Raw genomic sequence first — 24239 nt, 5'->3', positions numbered from 1 at the left:
GTTTAAGATATTCCTTGTATGCATGAAGGTTGTTTTAAGTTGACTTATCCTTTAATTTAAAATTTTCTCCTAAAACTGTTTTCTGAGAGGCGGTGAATTTGGACTGCTCAGCTCTGCCATGTATTAGTGATGCACGACTCTGACCAATCATTGACGTTTTCATTTCAGCAACTTGTTTTTCAGCATGGAGTGCTCCTCCCTCCTGTCCATTATTCAAAATCTAACAAGAATGTTAAAAGAACCCTACAACAGGGCTCCACATGGGACCAGTATTTTGTAATTTTATAAGTCACAGAGATCAACACAATAGAGCCCATTTAAGGCGACGCAACTTTGTTGTAAATGTCTTCAGATCATGCCATTGAGCCACACAGGTGGCTGATAAAATTGCTTCCTAATATCATCCTGAGTACAAAATTGGAGCCTGACGTGTGAGACAAGAGGAGTGTGCATTAATAGTAATATGGAGTTGGGTGCCGCCCTACTCTCACCACCATCAACAATGGGCGGTTCACTCTCTAAAAGCCACTTGTCCTCAGCAGAAAGTCACTTGGCATGCCACCAAGCATGTCACCAGTATCACCGACTGGTGACCCAGTTTGATCAGTCGCCATGACAACAGTAGTTTGGGTGGAGATGATGTTGTGGGATACACAGGCGCGGGACACAAAGGGAGTAAAGCAATAAAAGTCAGGGCACCGGGAAGATGAAATTAGAAACAGGATCTTAGCAATGCCAAGATTATGGTATGCCACGCAGCAGATGAGCGCTTGTTTGAGGTGAATGCTTAATCCTACCAGCAGGAGCCGCTGTGGCAGCATGGGAAGACCAGCCGACGGACGAGGCTCCCGATCAGAGAAGGCAACAACAAGGCAGCTCTGAGGAATCATTTGATTCCGATCCTCCATTTATGTAAATGGGTCACTTGCATATCAGAGAGGTATCTCCTGTTTATAGAGGGAAAACATAATTCCGCTCCATCATGTTTACAAGTCTGCTGGGTCAATGCGGCACTCAGGGAAACGCAGGAGAAGCAAAAGAAGCTGCAAGGCAGACAGAGCAGTTAAGTGCCTCCTGAGCTGCTGGGGTCGCCAGGAGCATGACGACTTATTCAAGCCACCCTAATGACAGACGTGACCTGGCGCACATTTAAACAATAGTCGAGCTTCTCAACATCACAATGACATGTGGATAAGTTTCACAGAATCGTTTATTCTGAAAGTACTGCTACACACCACAAAACATTGCAGTGCATTGATCAACTCGCCGAGATACAGACTGGATTCATACCAAAATTGGACAAATGTAAGCAAACTACTGAGCCACTGACACTTTTAAATCGCTGAACTGAAGGATATGAGTTTAAGTGTTGTGAATGCAGCATGAGCCCCATGAGTCTTGGATGGTCAGCAGCTCTTACACTGCCAAGAGACCAGTGACACGCATGCGGACCATCTAGAGTCTGTTTTGGGTCCGTGGGAAACTTTCTCAAACACAGGAAGCGCATGCATGACCCCAAGAGAGGTTTGAAACCAGAACAGACTGAGAGGCTTTACGTTTTAAACAACAGAAAGCTATCTGATGATACGGAATAATCTCTATGTGTAAAAAATGATTAAATACTTATATAAACCCCTAAATGACAAGTCACAACCCAGTTTATTTGATTAAATGCATATTAAAGAAAACAAAAACAATGACTATATTCTAGTCATTAGGAAGTCAATTAATTTTTTTAATTAAGTCATCTTAATTTTAAATGACAAAAAAACAAATACAAACTGTACAGACTATTTTTTTAAACAACTATATGAAATGACGTAGAAATAATATTATGGCAAGTAAAAAGTCCACATCCACTGAATAGCAGCTTGGGGTATTTTGCTTCGTCTGTCGGGGGCTTGACAACTCTTCATGGTATGACTCATCTACCTGATGCCAATGCGGTCACCACAGTTCAGAGAATCTCTTCTGCTCTAAAAAAAATCTGTGCCAGAACACTTTTCCTACACTCATCATGCATCCTCTCATAGAACTCAGAGGGTTCACCCACAGTTTACTTGCAAAGAATAAATACTGTAGATATATTCACAAGTAGGGATGGGAATTGATAGGATTTAACAATTCCGATTCCATTATCGATACTGCTTAACAATTTGGCCCCTTATTGATTTTCTTATCGATTCTCAACAGGAAAAAAGGAAGAGAGACAGGTCAATTAGTATCAACACATTTAGATTAGATTAGGGTATCGTCTTAGATTTTAGCAATTCCGTTTATGATACCACTTACTGAAACCGCTTAGAAACGATTGTCAGTTTTTAAAGAGTCAAATCAGGATCAAAATAAATCTACATCACTGTAAAAAATAGAATGGTAGCAGGGTAATCTGACGTGAGAGACATCATTAAAAACAAATCCACTTTCTCAGACACTTAGCACCATGGTAACCGTCAACGTACAGGTAGCTGTTACCTCAGGGGTATCCAGCATGACTGATCAAATACTGAACAGTCTTTCACCATTATACCATGATGACAAAGGGGTTTGGTCAGCCTAAGGTCGCATCATTGTTACAAACGAAATAAAGCCATACGATCCTGCACCGCTCAAACTCCCCTATAACTGTGACCGGCTGCAGCCAGCGGCCTTGACATGGCTCAGTGAACTTGCAGCGACGGTAGACAGTAGAGTCGGACTTCCCAGTAGGGAATCGATAAGAGGAACCGAAGTTAACATTTTGTAATGATTCCAGGGAAATGTTGAACTGGTTCTGAATAGGACACCCACAATACAAAATCTCAATCTCTGACTGTTATTTTTGACGCTATGTTAATGAGTAAATAGAACTGATCAGTTGGGCTTCCAAGACAGAATGTAGTACGTCAAAGTCATGTCATTGAATGAAAATGTGTTTGGTATGAGTTTATTATCAGCAGAATGGTGAAATATATCCTTTTTTTTTTTTTTGCCCATATCGCCCATCCCTAGTTCAGTGAGATGATTTATCAAATAATATTTAACTTGTGGATGGTAAATGGAAACCCCTCAATAATAAATAAATAAATAAATAAATAAAACAAAGTGAAGAAGAAATTTAAAGGAGATTTGTCAGACTCATCAGTCACTAGTGGAGCCACTCACCTCTCAGAAAGCTTCTTGGCGAACCCAAAATCAGTCAGGCGGATGTGTCCTTCACTGTCAAGCAGTATGTTTTCAGGTTTCAGGTCACGGTAAACTATTTCTTTGGAGTGGAGGTACTCAATAGCACACACAATCTCAGCGGTATAAAAGAGGCCGGTTGAGTTGCTGAAGCGGCCGCGGCTGCGTAGGTAGCTGAACAGTTCGCCTCCTGGCACGTAGTCCATCAGCATGTAAAGGAAGCGCTCGTCATGGTGCGTCCAAAACCTATGAGAAACCAGGACAGAAAGAGTGCATCTCAAAACATCAAACTGATTACAGATGGAATAAGTGGCTGTATCAATCTGAACCACTTAAGCTTCTGTGGTTAGCAGCAGAACGTTTCAACTAGAAAGGCACTTCAGAAGGGCAAAAATAAGAGCGCTCTCCGCTGATGAAGATGGAGCAGGCTCTGGGGCTTCCATGAGTGCCGGCTGCTCGCCGCAAACATGATTGCTGGTTCTTCCACCATTTTCTCCCCACATCTGAATCGTTCCACAGAGTAACAGTTGTACGTGCCAACAATTCGTTCTGCAGCCTCTCTTCAGCAAACACACTATAAAATTCAACTGAAAAAGATTGGTGAGAAATTCACACTGAAATTATTGGTGACACAGCAATCAAGATGGAATGATTTCCTTCACAACATCTATGTTATACATTATTGCTTATTTAACAGCAACGTCTTGGAATATAATGAAGTGTTTAATAAGTGTCAGCAGATTAGATTTAAACCGGCCTGGCACTCATGAGTGGAGATGTAGTTGGGGCTCCTACTCCGTCATTTAGTCATTTTCCAATCCAAGGCTTTGAGGCAAACAAATTATGCAAAAGACCACAGAAGTCACAAACTACAATCATCATTTTACAACACAGCATATACTGGATAACGCATATACTGTCGTGCAACCAGCTAGATACCTCACTCACCATCACACAGAGGCACGATTTAACCCCAACTGACCGAACACAGTCGGCAACAATACAAATACAAGCTTCAACACTGACCACCCCCAAGAAAACTTCACTATACTGTGGATCATCATGTCCTTAACAAGCCCTGCCAATAACAAATAATTATCAATTTCCCAGTATATGAACATGAACTTATATTATACTAAATCACCTCTGTGAGTTATTAACCCCAGTAGCTTAGGCAATTGACTCAGAAGGGATAGAAAATACGATTTGATGCAGTGCCTTCTAACAGGAATAATTGACCAGACATCAGTTTGGCTAAAGACAGTGTGCACAGTCTACACTTACAGTCGTATGAGGAACGGATGGTTGACTTCGGACAGCACCTCCTTCTCATTGTGAACGTGCTGCTCTTGCTTAAGTCGGATCACGTCGGGTATCTTCATTTGCTTCAAGGCATAAAAGCTTCGGCTCTTCTTGTCCTTGACCAGGAAAACCCGGCCAAATGTCCCAGTGCCTGAGAGAATGAGATAAAAAGGATTCATCAGAAATCGACTGCAGATAGGGATTAGACCGTTAAATGCTCACTACATATTCAGTCATATTGATCCTGAAGTGATGATGTGCAACACTGATTAAATTTTTATTGACTCATGCATGTAAATATGCTTCTAATGTGCTGAATCGTAATAAGAGATGTCTCAACAAGTTAAAAAACAAGCATTCCATGTCAAATTAATTTACAGGTGCTCAGGTCTTAAAGTTGTTCCATATTTGGCTGATGTGACATCCTCAGAAAGAAAGACTACAGCAAATGCTGGCCACCTTAAAAAGTAATCCATATTGAATAGCTACCGTCTGGTGTCATGGCCATTAAAGACTTCCCTGACCTCACCATGAACTCACAACCAGTCCATTTTTAGTGGCACAGTAGAGCACTTAGGAGAGCAGCTGGTGCCTCTCCATTCCACCACCACCCAAAATATGACTCCAGGTGAGCTATTAACCTTCCCTGTTAATGACTGGGTGCCACAGAAACTGATACGGGCCGTTGGCGTCGGTTTCTACTTCACAGGGTTGACTGTATATTGAAGTTCTGCCAGAGTGATGACATTATTTAATCACCAATGAAGTTGATAACATACATCAAATTTAACAGAATTACAATCAGGAGTGACTATCAAGAACTGCTGAGCAACAACAACTACAATGCACATTCGCCACATCTGACAAGACAGGACAGGAATCCCTGGCATGCATCCTTGTCACGCGGATGCCTTTACCTGGCCAAACCACTGAGACAAGCTTTGCATTGTTTAGCAATGGAGACAGAAAACAGGAGAGGCAAAAGAAGACAAGGACTCACTATGTAAGGTCAGAATTTATAAAGCTGTTCGGCATTTCCTGAAACATACCGGCATACTTAACCAGTGCTTGTATTGCTTAAACCAGTGATTCTTAACCATAGGCCGAGGCCCATGGTTGGTTTTTTGTTTTACACTTCTAGGCTGTGAGGGCCTTGAGACACATTTTGAGTACACTTGCCACATATGGTGGCAGTAATGTGTCATTGAATTGACAGCTGCAAATCTGTGATAGTTACCAACTATTTTTCTAGAGAAAAAATGATAAGTGATGACACCCGTAACAGTAAAAACTGTTTTTAAAATTAAAATTAATAAGGAATATTATGGCAATACTTTCATTTAAACTTTACTTATCTTCTTAAGAGTTTATGTATGAAAAAGAAAATATTTTATCATATTTAGACGTTTTATTATGTGCGTGTTATTCAGAATTTTATTCATGGTGTACAGTACTTCCAATTTTCTCAACAGTTGGCATCAAGCGTATTTTTTTGATGACAAATATCTTGGCGCTTGGTTTTTTTATTGAACACAAATGAATTCATTAATTCTGAGTTTCAGTGCTGTTCCTTGAATGGGGCTGACTGTACAAAACAGTATGACCTTTGGGCTCCTTGTGAGCACCTTTCAGTTTTACTACAAATTTCCTTCCTTGCACAACTTACTTGATAGTCACCATGTCACCAACACGAGTCACTCACTAATTAAAACTAAAAATCTTGTTTTATTTAGGTTTCTTTTTGATGACATCAATGATATTACCACTTAAGAATCAAAGACAGTAATTTAAAAAATGAACCTACTTTATATTTCATCAATGAGAACAACTTGTGATAAAGTGAATTTACCATGACGACTTCTAACTATAATACTCAGTGGCTGGATATATTTAGTGTGTATTAGTGCTGTAGTGCTCGAGATTGGAGAGCGGTCTCAAAAACATTTTTTTATGGTCTCAGTCTCATCTCTGTCTTGCATTTTCATTCGATCTTGACTTGGTCTTGGACTCAGCAAACTCTGGATTTCTATTCAAGACTGTTCAAGAACAACAGAGAAACTGTTAGACTTGGTAAGCATAATTGGTTTACCAAGGATTCAGGCTTTTTAATCAATGTTGCCGATTTTTCCTTCGATATTCATCAGGGGTCTCAAACTGATCCACTAAAGGGCCACATCACACAAATCACCAATAGTCTCAGTCTCCACCTCCAAATGTCTTGGTCTCGCCTTGGTCTTGATCTCCAAACGTCTTGGTTTTGCCTCAGTCTCGATACTCCCTAGTCTCAATAATGTCTTGGTCTCCATTGGTGTGGTGTTGACCACCGCACTAGTGAATATATTCGAATAGAGTGTGCTCATGTAATCAAAAACATGCAGAGCAGCCTGAACGATGACTTCACTTCACTTCAAACTGACAATGCAACGTAATAGAATGCATTTTTCCATCAGCCGTGCTGAATGATTCCACCCACTGCAGCACATCAACGGCTTGCTGGAGGTGAATTAAAAGGCGAGGCACAACGACTTGACAAACACTAGAGAGAATATTCGGCATTGACTCATTTAACTCCTTAATTTCATTGGTGGAAGTCAGCAATGTCGAATGATTAGTGTCCTCACAGCAAGTATAATGCAGATCTAAGTGGCCCAGGAAGCCACCCTGTCACTCCATCAAGTCCTTCAATTCAATTAGCAATTGAAAGGTTTTTCTTTGGTTCAAGGCAGCAGCATCGATGACATCAATCGGCGCACTCAGTGCTGAACGTAACACTGACATTTGTTGGGTGTGATGCCGAATTGATCGACGGAATCTTACTTGAATTAACCAACATCTAATCACAATTCACTTCCCATGCACCATATCATAGAATGGATAAATAGGGATGCACTGATCCTGTTCCAGGCATCGGGTATAGCAGCCTCTCAAAGTTTAATGGGGTAACGATAAAAAAAGTGCCAATCTTAGCATTTAAACTCTCTGTTTAGTGATCACGTTACATCACACGCAACACCCGTCAGAACCATTACATGGCAGCAGCTAACAGCAGACGCACTGCTGTCTGGAAACATTACAACCTCCTTACACCGACTACTGCATGCAATATGTACGATGAGGTTTTGAGGGGAGTGACCAACGTAATTCAGCAACTTAAGGAAAATGAAAACACAGGAATGACTGGCCAAACACTTTGTCAGCTTTACTGCAGCAATGACAGAAACTTCTCGTTAATGGTACAAAAGCGTAAAACAATTACAGAAAAAGTGCTCGAATTTATTGCTTTGGATGGACAGCCCCACAAGCAAGTTGAAAGTAAGGGACTTGTACAATTTTTAGAAGCACCTCCCTGTCTTCCCTACCGTAAATACATTTCACCAAATGTTCTGCCAGAACTTTATCAAAACATATGACAAAGATTAATGTTGGAACTCCAAAAAGAGTCACACACACACTCAGTCGATGCACAATAGGCCAAAATGCTTTTTGACATGGAATGTGATTTTTGAATCGCAAAGACTGCAGTTTTGAAAGCAAACGCATGCTGGCAAGCTTCGCGAGACAGTAGTAGAAAACTCTGGCAACCGGCCCGCCAGATCAGGATCCCCAATCTACCAGTCATAGAGGCGCCACACTGCCATTTCAGTGGTGACTGCAGGAAGAATATCTGGACTGTCTGACCATTCTATCACATGTGTACTCTTTGATTTGATCATTTCCCCTTTGTTCACTGTGTATAAAGTATAATGACAGAGTTCTGCAGGTGGTTACCACAGACCACTTTTCAGTTCTGAGGCTTTCTGGCAGATGTTTTGGTGACTTTTGAATGCTGGCGGTGCTTTCACTGTAGTGGTAGCAAGAGACAGAATCTACAACCCACACAAGTGGTTCAGGTAGTGCAGATCATCCATGATGGCACATCAATGTGAGCTGTAGCAAGAAGGTTTGCTGTGTCTGTCAGCGTAGTGTCCAGAGCATGGAGGCGCTACCAGGAGACAGGCGAGTACATCAGGAGACGTAGAAGGGCAACAACACAGCAGCAATACCTCTACCTCCTTCTTGGTGAAAGGAGGAACAGGAGGAGCACTGCCAGAGCCCTGCAACATGAGCTCCAGCAGGCCACAAATGTGCATGTGTCAGTTGTCCAGGAGTTGGCGGATGCTTTAGTCCAGGTGCGTGAGGAGATCCCTCAGGAGAACATCCTCATCAGGAGCATGCCCAGGCATTGTAGGGAGGTCATACAGACACATGGAGGCAACACACACTACTTAGCCTCATTTCGACATTACATCAAAGTTGGATCAGCCTGTGTGTTTTTCCACTATAATTTTGAGTATACCTCCAAATCCAGACCTCCATGGGTTGATACATTTTATTTTCATTGATATTTTTTGTGTGATTTCAACATTCAACTATTTCTCATAGTTGAATGTGCTGGTGTTGTGTTGAGCACATTCAACTATGGAGTGAAGAAAGAAAGTATTTAACAAAAATATTTAATTCATTCAGATCTACAACATGTTAAATTAGTTTTTGGATTTTGCTTTGAGCAAATGATAAAGATACTACATTACAGGTTTTTCAGTTTACGGTTCAACAATTAAAGCTTATTTATATCAATGTATGCATCATTTCACATAATTTAATAAAATGTAGGCCTGACTTACAGGGAAGTATTTACATGGACATTGTATCAGATGTTGTAGGTGATACCATCAAATGATGTCTTGCTTGTGTTAAGTGAAAAATGCAGAATGCCCCAACCCAAAATAAATAAATGAATACATTTCAAAAATTGCACGCAAAAGCAAACACAATATTGTCACAATATATTGCAATTTTTCCCCCAAATGTAGCTCCCCAAAACCCAGGCATCGGTAAATGGACCATAAAAGTTGGTGATAACTGCAGAAAAAGGAGGGCCTGGGTGAAGCTCACATATTGTTTATAAAAGTACATCGAAAACTAGCCATAAGCAGGGACTAAAGCAAAATCTGATGATAAGACTTAATTAAGAAAGGACCCTTGAAGGTTGCACAAAGTTACTGCACGCCAGAATAGAACCCAGTAGTAAGTGGGTCAGCTCGACTCATTTTCCACCTGCTCAGCCTCAAATAAAAAACAGAAGCCCTTTACACCAAGCTGAATCCTAGACATCAGTCGATAAATCCTTAAAATTGATGTTGATGACAGAGATTGATACGCCTGCAGTAACAGGGCTGCAGCTGTGCTATAGGGAAACTCTCAGGCTTATACAGTCTCCACAGCAAACAAATCACAAGCAGCAAGAGAGTTGCTTCATGATTTCAATGACAATTAAACAACAGCGGGCAGATAAAGAGCTTAAGCAGATCCAAATCCTTCTCATCAAACAAAATGGCTGGGTAAATTGGATTTTTATGCAGAGCTCATAAGCTCGGAATTTTCTCCCAACAGCAGTGGATGAATTCAGCTCCCCGCTGCACGCAGGCTCGACATGTGTTAATCTCAAACTCTCTTGGCTGCATGCTACTTTGCTTAAATGACAACGGTGTTTGATGGCTTCGTCCAGAGCAAGGCGGCACACACACCATCATGCTAGCTGAGCTTAGCCTTGCACCGTGTGGCTTTTACGTCTTATAAAAATCATATTTTGCATTTTTAACACTGAGATTAGAAGTCAAATTGTGAATCTCAAACCATGATGAACGCAAAGGACACAGAAGCAACAGTATAATGACACCCTGGATTGTTACTCCATAATGACATGAATGCATACTGCAAGAGAATGTTCTTCTTGCAGCAGCTAAGGGAACTACGAATGCCGACAAATGTGCTGGTGGAGTTCTACACAGCCATCATTGAGCCCATCCTCACCTCCTCTATCACTGTCTGGTACAGCAGCGCCACCACCAGGGACAATGGCAGACTGCAGCACATCGTACGTTCTGCTGAGAAGGTGATCGGTTGCAGCCTGCCACCTCTTCAGGACCTGTATGTCTCCAGGACCCAGAGACGTGCAGGTCGGATCAGAGCCGACACTTCTCACCCTGGTCATGGACTGTTTGTCCCTCTTCCCTCTGCGGTCAATCCACACCAGAACCTCCCGTCACAGGAACAGCTTCTTCCCCTCAGCTGTCGGATTGATGAATATGTGATCAGTCCTTGTTGTTTGCGGGTTATTTTATTTTGTTTTATTAATATCACTGCACGTTTCCCAAGCGCTTTCCTAGTTGGTGAGATCCCCACTGACCATGGAAATAAATCAGATTCTGATTATGTTAATGCGTGCATGCATACACTTACATGCATGTGTGAGCTCCTCGGGTCAAACAAACAAACAAACAAATCCAGCTATCTTTGACTGAGCAAAACTGAAGTTGAAGACAGGAAAAGTGACTCTTGCTCGCCTGGCTACAGTTAGTCTGCTGCTACTCCCTACGACGTGAGCCAGACAGATTTACTAAACGATAAAGTTTCAGATTGCTGTCTGTGAAAAATGCTGGTGGCTATAACAACTTCTGAATTAAAAATAAATAAGTGACTCAAGTATGATGCCTCTCCTTCTGTCTCAGACAACATCAGCAAAAGATTGATTTGACTGAAGGCCAGGTCAGATGGGTGCAAGACTTCCTACAAGACTGTTCACACTGATACCCTTGAGCAAAACCAAAATATATGTCTGACAAAACAACTACATTTACGATAGCATCTCACTTTGGGGTACGTAGACAGATAATGGAAGAACAGTCACACAGAAAGACAAATCCTTAAACCCACTGACACAAATATGTCTTAATAATAGGGATGTCCCGACATTACTTTTTTGCCGACAGAGTATGAGTACTGACATGCGAGTATTTGCGGTTACTGAGTACCGATACAAGTAATTAAGAATGCCATAACAAGCAATTTAAGTGATGATTGTCTCAGCACATGTTCCCTGAACATAAACATAACATAACACCACTCCCACACACTTCACTTTTAACATTTGAAGTTTAGCTGAATATGCTGACAGAATATACAGGAGCGGCTATACGATACACGGCGTAAGTTCAGCAATATGTTGTAGTTAGAGCCATCATTTTAAGGGGGACAATCAGATAATGGAGTACAATATCATGTACATGAAAAGGAGTTTATTCTTTTGACTTCGTTCCGGTTAGACTGTCAGTTAAATTTGACAGTTCAACAGCTGAATGGCTCACTCAGAAAATGTTAGTATTAAACATGGCACAAATGCAGCAGCATCTCCATGTATCTATCTGTTAAATATAGATGTAGCCGACTTAAAAACTCAAGACACACACAATATCAATACAATATCGCACAATCATGTATCGCAGTATTTGAGCATTGTAATATTTTCTTCAACCCGCAGTGCCCATGGTGTAACAGTGGCCAGTAAACTCTTCTGGCCTGACCCCATAAGAGAATTTAAGGAAAACAGACAGACAAGAGACACCACACCTAGCAATGACCTGTAGGCAGCTATCAAAACAACTTACACCACACCTAGCAATGACCTGGAGGCAGCTACCAAAACAACTTTGGCTTCCATTTACAAGTGCAGAGTACCACAAATTGACCTTTTTGATACAGTTATTTGGGATGAAGGAAGACCAACCGATGGAGCACATTGAGATGTTCATACTTTTCAGAAGACTTGACATTTCTGAATTTTTGTAATCTATACAATGGATGAGTGTCATGTTGTGAAATTAGTGACAAAAATATAGAACTTTTTGAGATATTCTGTCAGGTTTAAAGATGTGCTTAGACCTAACTAGGGCGTGATTAATAAACATCCAGCAGGTTTTTCTTCAGGGCAGGAAAAGAGAAGTGTTTCGACACCACACATTGTTAATGAGATGTTCATGGCCAAACATTCTGTCAGAGATGACTAACACCTGAAGGGCAAGTAGCATAGCAGCTGTAATGTCTGTTGCATAATTTGGGAATATTTGCTCAAGAGTCCTACAAAATTACACCCTCGGTTTTTATGAGTGTTCCTGACTTGACATGCAACATCCCATTCTCAAGCTAAGACCTGCCTCAGTGCACAATATATTGCATATATTTATCAGAATAGCAAAAACTTGTAGAGACCACATAAGTCAAAACACATTTAAAAGCACTGTGTTAGTGTTTTGACAGAGCGATTATTCTGTCGTCACTGTGTTGTTTGTATGCATTATTTAAACACAATCGCTATTGACTTGTGTTACCCCCCATCCCCCAATGCAGGAGTGGTGACATGATACATTGCAATACTGTTTCAACAATATATTGTAATTAGCCATCATTTAGGGTGAAAAATCAGATAATGCAGTACAACATGTGCATGAAAAAGTTTTTATTGTTGTAGCACCGCTACTCAACAAAATAACGCAGTGTACTGTGTACTGAAAAAAAATGTTAGTATTAAACACCTCACAAATGCAATATTATATCCAAGTATCCATTAAATATTGAAGTGGCCGACTTAAAAACTTAAAAACCCCACTAGAATACCCAGGTACAAATTGCTCACCGTACCTATTAGAAGTTGAGACAATTTTTGGGAAGAAACACTACAGAAGTGAGTGTCAAACTTATTCACAGGGGTCATAAAAATGTATATAAGTTACATTTAATCAAGTTGAAATCAACTCAGTAGTCTTGAGGAGGGAATAAGAATCCGAAAAGAATGAAACATCAGCGTCAGTTTTTAGAAGGCTCCACACTGACTGTCAACGTTGGTGAAGGCCACTGACTGAAACGACTGTAATCTTCAAAGTCCACATGTATTGGTGCACTTTAAACTAATATTAAATCTGATTTTGAGCTGATTACGCGCATTAAAAGCGCTTGTATGTCATATAAAATGACATGGCAGGTCCCTCTGGGCTCAACTTTGACCTGTGCTGAAGAAGCATTTGAAATGGGTAGAACTATTCTATAGCCTTAAGAATTTCAGACTAACAAGATGCAGTCGTCTTTCAGTTATCTAATGAAAGACGAATATTCTTTTCTGTGCCAGCGTCAGTGTTAAAATCCCAGCATTGGGGGCCAATATGCTTTTATGCGCATAGGAGAACCCGTATGTTTTTTTATTTCTTTTTAATGTTTTAGCAAAATATTTCGCTATTTTCTTCACAAACTGGAATGACAACAAATATCCCCAAAATTCATTAAATTCATACTTTAAAAATCAACAAAACGAGGTCGGAAGATTTTTTCAGATGACAGAAAGCAGTAATTTTCACTTGCTTACTATACAGTTCATTTATGAGCAGCTATTCATTCAGATCATGGAGGATGCTACATGCTGCTTAAGAAATGTTGACAAGTAAACGGCGCATTGCCGGTTGCATTAACGTTACAGAGTCACACCACAGCCGTTTTGGTCTTGACTAGTTGTTTTTGCAATCGACCAAGTTCAAGAGCTTGATGAACTTTTAGAAACAGATCTTAACACATTAATATCTGTAGCCGGACTCACCCTCTTAAAGTGAATATCCTGCGAGTGACTCATCATTACAATTCAATAACTACAAGCTGGAAAACGTGTGTCATGGATGAGGACAGCAACAAAATGCAGAAAAGTACATGTTAATGTAGGAGCCTCTTGCATACATTAATTTGTATTGAACATTATGAATAATAAGTAGACTTCCAAATTCCATCCTAGTTTTGGTTTATACTGTATATTGTCCCAATCCAGTCTTGTCAAATTAATCGTTACCTTGTATTCAAGTCAAACACTTTGTTTCTATATTGAACAGCCTAAGTAGAGCTGGTCTCTCCACTGAAATTCAGACTACGCTTAGAGACTCACCCACTGTTGCGACGGTCTCCAGGTCATCCAGAGTGTAGGTCCGGTTATTTGTCGTTCCTTCTGCAGCTGAATTGCAAACATTGCTTTTCTCCTTCAAAACTATGGTCTCGCTGCTAACTCCAACTTTTGCTTTGGACGACGCCATTACGAATATTGAAAGAACGCCTGAATATTAATGTAAAATAACCGAGTCTGCATTTCAATGCAGTTACTATCAGTTCATTGTCTTCGTGTGCGTCAACAGTTCGCGAAAGATGCGCGCACATCAACTGATTTGACCAGACGAGATTCAGAAAAACCTCCTAAGTGGGAAATTTTAGTAACACAATTCTGATCGGGGGAAGAAGAGCAAAAAAAAGCCAGTGACAGGTGCACAGCGGCGGTATGTAGCTTTAGCCACGGCTAACACTCCGCAGGGAACTAACCGGAGCAAGACCACAAGACGCCAAATCAGGAAAACAACATTGTGGCAGTATAAGAATGTCAGGAAAGAAACCCAAACATATGAAACATACCGACAGCGATAAACAAATACCGTCACCTGACTTTAAGATAGCCTTTCACTACATTGTTTACTTGCGACAGACCTCACCCAGCGGCTTTTTATGATCTGTCCACATACACCAGGAAGAGAGATTGCTCAAGCGATATCCGGTGTAAACTTTCAAAATAAATCCTTCAAACCCATCTCAGAAACAAAAAAGTTGACTATATGCTCTCATCCTACGCTTAACTTTGCTCTGTAGGCAGCGTTTATGTACCCAGCAACGACAGAGAGATGTTTAACAAAATATTTGGATCCACCTAAATTGTTATTATGTCGGCCAATCGTTTACATTGACAAAACCGGAAATAAATGTTAGCCAATAACAACTCTAACATGAGACATGTCTGCCGGTTTTCTACTCCCACTAATAATAATAATAATAATAATAATAATAATAATAATAATAATAATAATAATAATAAAAGGTAATCAAACATAATAAAATACAAAAATAAAACCTCGAATAAATTCCAATATGCAAATATTTTACGCAACAACAATGGATGTAACAGATGAAATACTTTTGAATCTTTAATATTTAAGAAATGCCAATCAAAAGGAAGAATCAAGAAGTAAATAATTGACACTCGGGTGTACAGTTAGGCCCTAAATCTTACGGTTAGGGTATTGATAACAATTCACTTCACAAGCAGGAGTTGTTGCACAATAGTGACACAATCCATGAACACATTTGAAATACTTTGATTACAAATGAAAAGCAATAAAATACACTTCAGGAGAAAACAGGCAAACCATACTGTAAGGATTTGCGTCCTTCTGTTTGTTTTGTTCATTTTTTAAAATGTATTTTGAAAACGAGGTCCGCATTGTTTTCTTTTCCCATAGTTACTTCCTGTTTGTCAACTTCTGTCTCATTTAATTTACCTAATGCGCCTCGCCTGCGTCTAGTGTTTCCAATTGTCATGACTTGTCTTCCTTGTAAGTAGTGAGTTGGCATTCATTTCTGTTTCGTGAGACGTTATCTTCACTCAGCGTCTCTTATCGATGAGCTTTGTCATTCTGGTTTTGGGCTGTATCCTTACACCCGTTTAATTTTTGATGAAACCAAAACAAGGGCACCTTCAGTATGAGAGATATTGTTGTTTCATGTCCCTGGAGCACAACCTTACTGTGACTTCACTATGAAATTCTCATGAGGAAAAAACAACTACCCCAAATGCTGTCATTGGTTAGGAGAAGAAGCATGACAACATGCATTCAACACTGTCCTCTCCTCTTGTGAGGAAAACCAGGATCACCTGGGAAAACTGTGTTCATGACCGGTCATAAATAAACCAATGTCCAGCCCTAATTTAAATATATATGCAAGAACAGAACCACTATTAGACAAGAAGGACTCGTCTGAATCAGCAACCTAGTGATGAGTAGATGAGGTGTCATGAAACAGCGGCCTAATTTTCAGAGCCCACAAGATGGCGCTTTCACTTTAGAAATATTGTATGGTTTCATTGAATTAGTTGTTCAAGTCCAAACATTTTACAGCACACAATGTCATCCAATGGACTCTGAAAATCAGGACACTGTTTCGTGAAACTTCATCAACCCATCAATACTCATGAAGCCCCAGCTACACATCACTTCCACAACATCTGTATTAAATGATATCAAAGGATGTTTCAGGAGATCTGTGTAAAAGACAAAGCAAAAAAGTAAACCTAGGTTTATGGGAGGACCAACTAATTCAATTTTTATAAGAAGGCATTAAAAAGGTACATTGCAATAAAATTTTGACCTTGTCTCTATCCAAATAAACCACGTAGCATGAAGTCTTTCCTTGCTGTGCTGTATATTTTGGACAGCCAGAGGAGGCACAGCCAGACGTGTGAGCTGCTGAAATGTCAGGACATAACAAGGGCAGAGGCTTCAGAGAGCCTGAAAGGTCATCAGCGCTGTATTATAAACTGAGCAGTGCATTGAGGCAATAACAGCTGTTTATGAGAGTTCCTTTATTAGCTTAAAGCACAGCCCCCAATTGTGCCCATAGTGGGGTTGATCAGTATGTTTGTAGGTCGAGCACTGTAGCAGAAATATCAGAAACGTGAAAACGCATGTAGCTCCAAGAGTGGCAGCCATTAGCATCTTAGCTGATGATGGTTTCATCCAACAATCCAAATGAAAATTGGGAGAAATACAAGTGCTTCAAAACTAGAGGACTTCTGAGTGCTTCAAACATGTTGAATCAGATCCTGGTTGTATGTGACAGCTATACAACTAAGGTCAAAGTTTCCCTCTGGCAGAGAAAGAAACTCAAGACCGTATGAAAATAGTTCACACTGAGTCAGCAGCTGACCTTGGATCGCTTCCTCATCTGACAAGTGGACTTTGCAGAAAGGAATGGTGTCTTCGGCTTGAGACTAACGAAACAGTTTCTCTCTGTGAAGCATATCTAATTCTTTAAGTCAGGAGAGATCACAATGTCTTTCCCCTCACAAGTTTGAACTGCACTGGTAAGCAACTATTTTTAGCTCCTCCACATATAACGAACTGAGACCTGGAGGGAGATGTCTGGAACGCAGTCCAGACCCATTAAATGAAAACTTCTTAGAAAATAGAAATGGATTGAGAAGGTATCCATTTGTGCTACATTGTAATGTCTCAACATATTCAGGTGTCGATAACGTGCCTTTGGTTATTGGCAAGACTAATGGAACTAAAGAATGATGGGTTGAAGCTAGGGCTGTCAAAACTATAGTCAGTCTTAATGCTGCTAATATTTTTGTTTGACCATCCGCTTCTCCGCGTGCGTCTTTTGAATGCCCCTCCATCTGTCCCATCACATGGACGTCAGGAAGCCGAGTGGTTGAGACTTGAGTGTGGATGAAAGTGGTACGGTCTCTTGACTGTAAGGTGTAGTTTTAAAGTCACGGCAGATTCTTCTGTCGACCAGGCTAAAGTTATTTGTAGCTACTGTCGATGTGTCGATGACACTGTGTCTCTTGAAGTATTTACTCAGGGAGGAATCCAACATCGCAGCTCAAGGTTCCAACTCCAGACTCCTCTTTTTTTTTTTAAAGAAATATTAATATTCGATCCTGTGATGTTAAATAAAGAGAGAGTATGATTTCTTCTATTCTTCTATTTCTTATTGCATGGAAAACAACATAGCAAGCTCCCCAACCCATGCAGTTAGCATGTTGTTGAGCCTCTGAAGAATGTTCTTGACAGTTTCTGTTATGTTGGGTTGGAATAAACAGATGTTTGAAAAGCGTTATTGGTCACTCTGGTGTTTAGAACATCGGCCTTTAAGCTACATTTAGATGCAAAATGTGTGATTCATTTGCCATTTATCGCAAGTTAACTCAGCTTTAGTGCGATTAATCTTGATTATGAAAAAAAAAAAGAATGACTGCCCTAGTTGAAACCCAAATAGCAGGACCACTCTTCCTTGAATGTGAGTGGGCAGCTGTTGTTCTTTGATCTTTTTTGGAAAGCACCAAGCTTGACCTCAAAGATAGTGTAGGTTTACTGAGCTCCCAACATCCCCGCATGTTGTTATCCATGTAAAATGAATGAAGGTTTAATTTAATAACCTTGAGATCAACCTAGTCATTCTGTTTGCAGTGTAGCGAGCAGCATCTTAATTTTTTTTGAATGCATCCTTCTGCCAACGCTTCTGACCTCTCCTTGCAGTACTCGCCTACTCGCTGCTCTTTCAGTCACCCTTTGTTAGCTTCTCATCAGCTTCTCCTCACCCACTCACATGTTTTCATACTGATCCATATCAGATGGAATCAGGTCCAAATAATTGAGACATCACAAGACATGGAAAGACAAGTTAATTCTCCTGTGTGTCTAGTCTGTGTCTGCAATTCCCAAAAGGTGTAAATGAAGTTGATGTGAATAACGTATTTGAGGGATGATGAATCTGGCTGAACTTTATTTTTTATCCTAAATCTAGAAAATATAACTTAATCCATTGATTACTAAAGATGAGATAAAAACAGTGATTATATATTGCATGAAATGATTTTTAACAGTCAGTGATCAATAAACAGACTAATGGACAGCCAGTTTAAACAGCTAAAGAACTTCCATTTTAAGACCGATTTCAGCCTAGATGTCAGAGGTCCATTGCTCAGTGGGTTGTGTACAATAATAATTTTTAAAAAATGCGATATGATTTGAATGATAACTTGAAATGTAGTTTTGAAATCAAGACCATGCTAAGTTGAGACTGTTTTTAGAACAGAGCATACAAAGACTAAGGCCAAGACCAATAAGGAGGGTGAGACCAAGACAGAGATAAAAGTGAATGTAGACTGATATTTCTGAGTTTCTGTCTGCTTTTGGCTGATGACAACACTGTTACAATGAATTAAATGTTTATCAATTTGCTTTCAATTTTGCAGATTCTATTTTTGGTTAAAAGTAATCTCAGAGCCAACAACTTCTTAACTGTAAATATCACATTGTGATCAGCGAAGTTGTGGTAATAAAAAAGTACAACTCTGGCAGCAACTTATTCATGGACACACGTATTGCATTTCATTTTCTCCTTCACTCTTTTTGTAACTGTGATTAACACTTCACTGCCATTATAAAACATATGCATCAACTGACGAGAAGACGAGCCCTCATGAAAGTTTTCGCTATAAGTTTTCGTCTGTGAACGTGTGGCCTTGAGTCTGACGCATTGTTCTAGATCAAAAAGTTTTCTGTTTTGAAGGGTGAAGGATGCAAACATCTACAGGTGAACGAATAGGTCATCCACTCGTGTGAAAAGAAGTATTCTCTCCTTGACGACGAGACTGCAGGTGGCAACAGCGAGACACATAGAAAGCTGAGACTTGAACAGATCTACACAGATGGTGTTCAGATCTCTCAGGGTGATTTCTCACTCCTATCTCCACCACGAAACAGAGATGCTGTCAAGGTGGATAGAAAGAAAATCATATCTGACAATTTAGTTTGAAACAGCCACAGGCAGCAGACTGTTCCCATTACGCAGCGGTCTCAACTTCCCCAAATTTTGTTGAGACTGTTCTCATTGACAAACAGAATTTGAACACAAAAGGCAATCAAATCTTTGACGGTGAAGTAATTGTAGCACTCCATTTTCAGAATCAACTTTTTGCTGGTGTTTTGTTTATTCTTGTGGCTGTTTTGATGCCACCTGTGTGGGTGTCGACGCAGCTTTTTGATTTTTAACGTTGATCCGCTTCCTTTCTTTGATGAACAGCGTGTTCAGGCTCATTTTGAAGCACTATTCAAACAGAGATTAAAATGATTGAGTAAACAATGTAAATCCAGTATTAGGGGCTTATTTCCATGCAGAGGGTTTGGTGTAGTGGATGAAAAGAGCAGCAGCTTGAGAGATTGTTCAAAGTTTAAAACTTATTATCGAAAACCTAGGTTTTCCACATCTGAAATTAAGCATACAGCAGCAACCTGTACTTCAGACAACAATGATGACAATCTCAGTTGAGGTCTCACTGTTGAGCCTGTTGAGAACGTGTGGTTGTTAGCCCTACCTCAATATGCTCTATATTGTCAAACTGTATGTTCGAGCAAATCATTTGCTGTAGCTTATGGCAGTGACACTTGAGTCATACAGGCTTATCCTTCACAATTTTAAATACTGCTTTGTCTTTAATCTGGCTATTGCAAGTCTACCTTGAGTACTTTTTTTTCATGGATTTGTTGAATGCTTTATGCTTACTTCTACTTGAGTCATTTGCTCCTGCGGGAATTGGTTGAAATGGCTTTAATAGTTGCGATCGCAACATCGCCATCTCCTGGAGGGACTGAAAAGAAGCCCCTCAAATAACGGTCTGAATCCATATTCTTGTGTTGAGTCGAGTGCAAGTGCCCTTAACAAAATCTTCTGTCAAAAGAGGGACAAAAACACAGTTGTACTTTATGGGCTGACAAAACAGTAATTATATCAGTATATATATATATATATATATATATATATATATATATATATATATATATATATATATATATATATATATATATATATATATATATATATATATATATATATATATATATATATATATATATAGCTTGAAAAGTATTTGTGTCTTTAGACTTCACAAGGTTGCTTACACGATAATGTTTATAATAAGTTGGCATGCATGCGTACGCCCTCTCACAACGTCCTATAGTCTAAAGTCTTAAAAATACATTAGGATGTCTTATGGATGCACTTCTTAATGCTGCTCAAGTGTTGCTGTTTCGCCATTTCATGGTAGCTTTGTTTTACATAAAATAAACAAATCTGTACTGCCGCTTCAACAACACCTCAGACACCTTTACAGCTCTTATTTGTAACAATACCGGCAGCTCCAGCAATTCACAGATTCACAGATGAGTGGCCCGAGCTGCATCAAACATGTGAACATCAACTCAGCCTGCTGCTCGGTGACATATTGATGCTCACTGACCTTGAAGGAGATGATTCCACAAGCTTGAGAATGGTCTTGTAAACACAGATCCTTCCACTATTGAACACAGTCAATGAAGCTACAAACATGAAGTAAGAATGATTACATGGCCAGAGGAATGAGAGCGTGTTGTGCATTAATGCTTGTTGTTGTGTCACACTCAAGAAAACCAGGAGGAGACACAGAACAGGCGTATGAAACCATTTTCACGACCATCAGAAAATACCACTTGTATGTTTGCCTAAGTACAATGAAATAGATTAGAATAAATGCAAAATAAAATGTAAGACATTAGCAAATACAAAATAGCAGAGAATAGTAAGACCTGAATCAAAACAATAATTTACTAACAAAGTTAATAACAACACTTCTATATAGCATCATGTTTTTTATCACAACATACAGGAAAATATGAATGAAAATAATGACACTTAAGGTCTGGCAAATAGGGCGTACCGGGCAATGCCAAGACGAAGGAAGTGCGTAACGGAGAGAGGAAAACAGTGAACAAATGGAGAAACACATTGGTTGACTAACTAAGTGGGCTTTTTTCTGATCAGCAATGAAGTCAATCAATGGGCTGCTTCCTTTGCCGCTCACTGCCACGACAAACAAAGCGGTCTGTTGGCTAGTTTCTATAGCAAACTATCAGCGTGCTGGTCCAATCGAAAGTGGAATTTCCCAAATATTAAGCTAATGCTCAAGGCAAAAAGGAAAGGAGGACCTGAGAAATTGCAAGAGATCTGTTGCACAAAGATGCACAAAAGCAGAAACTCTGCGAGGCTGCTCTGAGGAGGGGGTGCACCTGCGGAAGAATCCTCATAACAGGCAGTATACTAGCCGCCCAAGGTCTGAGATGCCCACCTTTGACACAGAGGTGAGCTGCTCTATGGTTTCACACAGCCAAGCCGTGCCCCATTTTCCAGTCCTGCTGTAGGTGACTCACATCGTACCTGCGCTCTACTGATCATTACAGTAAAAATGTAATGCCCCATATGTTTCTGTAATAAAGATTTGTCTTTATTTCAGCCACTCACTGTATCAGTTGATTTTTAAGTGAAGTCCAAGGTCAACAACTGATGTATTTGAACAGACCGTACGTGAAGGCTGACCATGGTCCACTCAACTTGAGTAGAACGCATGCTATCTATAGCATGTCACTCAGTCTGGGGCTCTTTTTGCGTCCAACTGGTCAAGTGAGAGGGAGAAAGTTTGAATGTCCCCAGAGATCATTCCAACACTGTACCAAAATGTAAAATGAAGCACAGGCAACAACACATGCTATGTCATCGTATTGCGTCGTCTCGTCAGAGCAAAGACGACACAGATCAACACAGTATGGAGAAACTAATAGTAATTGAATATACTGTGGTGCTGCCGGGGTCTCAAGGTCGCAAATGAATGAAAAGAAACTTTAAAATGATTTTTTTTAAATGCAAGAAACCCAGCAAACACAAAGTGCCATACACTGTTGTCAGAGGCTGGGAGGTAAGCAGTCGCTCAGTTAACGCTACTGAGGTCAGCAGGTTAATTCATCCAGACTGGGTTCCATCTCTGAGGAGACACAACTTGGAAAGGACTACAATAGGACAGAAAAAAACCGAAACAGGAAAGATGCACCACATAGCTGCATTCATATAATTCAAAACATAGAAGTACTTTGTGAACTCTGTTCTGCTAAACGGCAAACAGAGATAAGTCGAGTGAAAAAACAAATACTGTCACAGTTCCTGTTTGTTTCGCTCACTGGAGGCAGAATATGTGTAAAGCAGTGCATTGCTCCAGTATTCTGTCTCTGAATCCCATGCTGCCATTCATTATCATTAGATTCAAGGAGGTTTTGTTTTGCAGGTGTCTGCTTCTACTTCTATTACAACTACTAATACTAATAAAAAATTTATTTAGACAGAGTTTCCCTAGTATTTCGACAATAACATGCTATGGAGGAAAGATATAATGTCAATACAAACCTATAAAAATGGCGTCTTCAGAGTGGCTTAAAGGTAGTGGTGCACGTTGTGTTTGGGATCTGCTCAGGCAGACTGTTCCAGAGTGGAGGCACCCTGACAGAAAAGGCTCTTTCACCTCTAGATTTAAGTCTAGGGTGAAGGACAACTAGTAGCAACCCAGCAGAGGATCTGAGGGCCCTGGCTGGCTCATATGGGGTCAGCAGTTATATAGTGTAGTCAGGGTCCAGGCTTTAAAGTTTATGAGAGAAATTTCTCGTTGATGCTATTGAGGAGTTACTGTAGTCCAGGCGGGAGAATATTTGTAAGTTGGCATGTGAGAGCATGGGGAGATAATTTTCAAATGTGGGAAACAGGACTGGACTGTGAGGGTCAAATGAAAGTGAGGAGTCAAATAGGACACAAAGATTTCGGCCCATAGGAGCTATGGCTAAGGCTGCTATCAGGGGAGCAAGGTGAGTTGGGGGCAGAAACAACAAATTCATTCCTAAACCAAGAGCGGCATCTAGCGTGCCCTGAAAATTAGGACACTGTTTCAACAACCTTTCAGGACTGTTTCATGACACCTCATGTCCCCATCACTAAGTAAGACTAAGGGGCATGGCATCTGTAATGGGCAGGAACCAGCAGGCTGAACAATTTGGTGTAAAGAGCAAAGAAACTGGCCATATCACGGACACATGCTGAAGATTCACTGCCATCATCTCACTGACGGACCTTCAGTCAGAAACTTATCTCCTCACCAAGACACAGCTGACACAGCCCTGCTTCAATTTTGTGCTCCGTCATGTTTGTAGTTTTAGTGAGGGACATCTTATCATTCACATCTGTGCTTTAACAGTTTAGTATGTGAAATGATCAATTGAACAGTAACATATTTGTATTGTCTAATTGCCTTCAGTTGTTCATTAATTCTAAATGATCAAAATTGCACTTGTACATCTTGTTCTCATTGTCAGTTCGGATTATACATTTAAGTATACATAGTTGCTTTAATCAGCTTGTTTTTGTGTCTTGTAAAGCATAACAGATAGGTAGAGAGGCTTTCT

At 40.2% G+C, this 24239-nt stretch overlaps 1 protein-coding gene across 1 annotated transcript in view; it reads right to left on the bottom strand.

Moving 5' to 3' along the window:
• prkx (protein kinase X-linked) overlaps positions 1 to 14878 on the bottom strand; it is a 32134-nt gene extending 17256 nt beyond the window's left edge. Inside the window, exons 1-3 of the mRNA XM_053853502.1 lie at positions 14264 to 14878; positions 4447 to 4615; positions 3145 to 3408 (exon numbers count right to left, since the gene is read on the bottom strand). Coding sequence (XP_053709477.1) covers positions 3145 to 3408; positions 4447 to 4615; positions 14264 to 14408 — 578 coding nt within the window. The 5' untranslated portion in view covers positions 14409 to 14878. The remainder of the gene's footprint in view (positions 1 to 3144; positions 3409 to 4446; positions 4616 to 14263) is intronic.
• Positions 14879 to 24239: the final 9361 nt, after the last annotated feature.

The sequence above is a fragment of the Synchiropus splendidus genome, chromosome 1 (assembly GCF_027744825.2).
Source record: "Synchiropus splendidus isolate RoL2022-P1 chromosome 1, RoL_Sspl_1.0, whole genome shotgun sequence".
Taxonomy (NCBI): Eukaryota; Metazoa; Chordata; class Actinopteri; order Syngnathiformes; family Callionymidae; genus Synchiropus; species Synchiropus splendidus.
The sequence above is the reverse complement of the archived record's forward strand: the minus strand, read 5'-3'. Positions and strand labels throughout refer to the sequence as shown.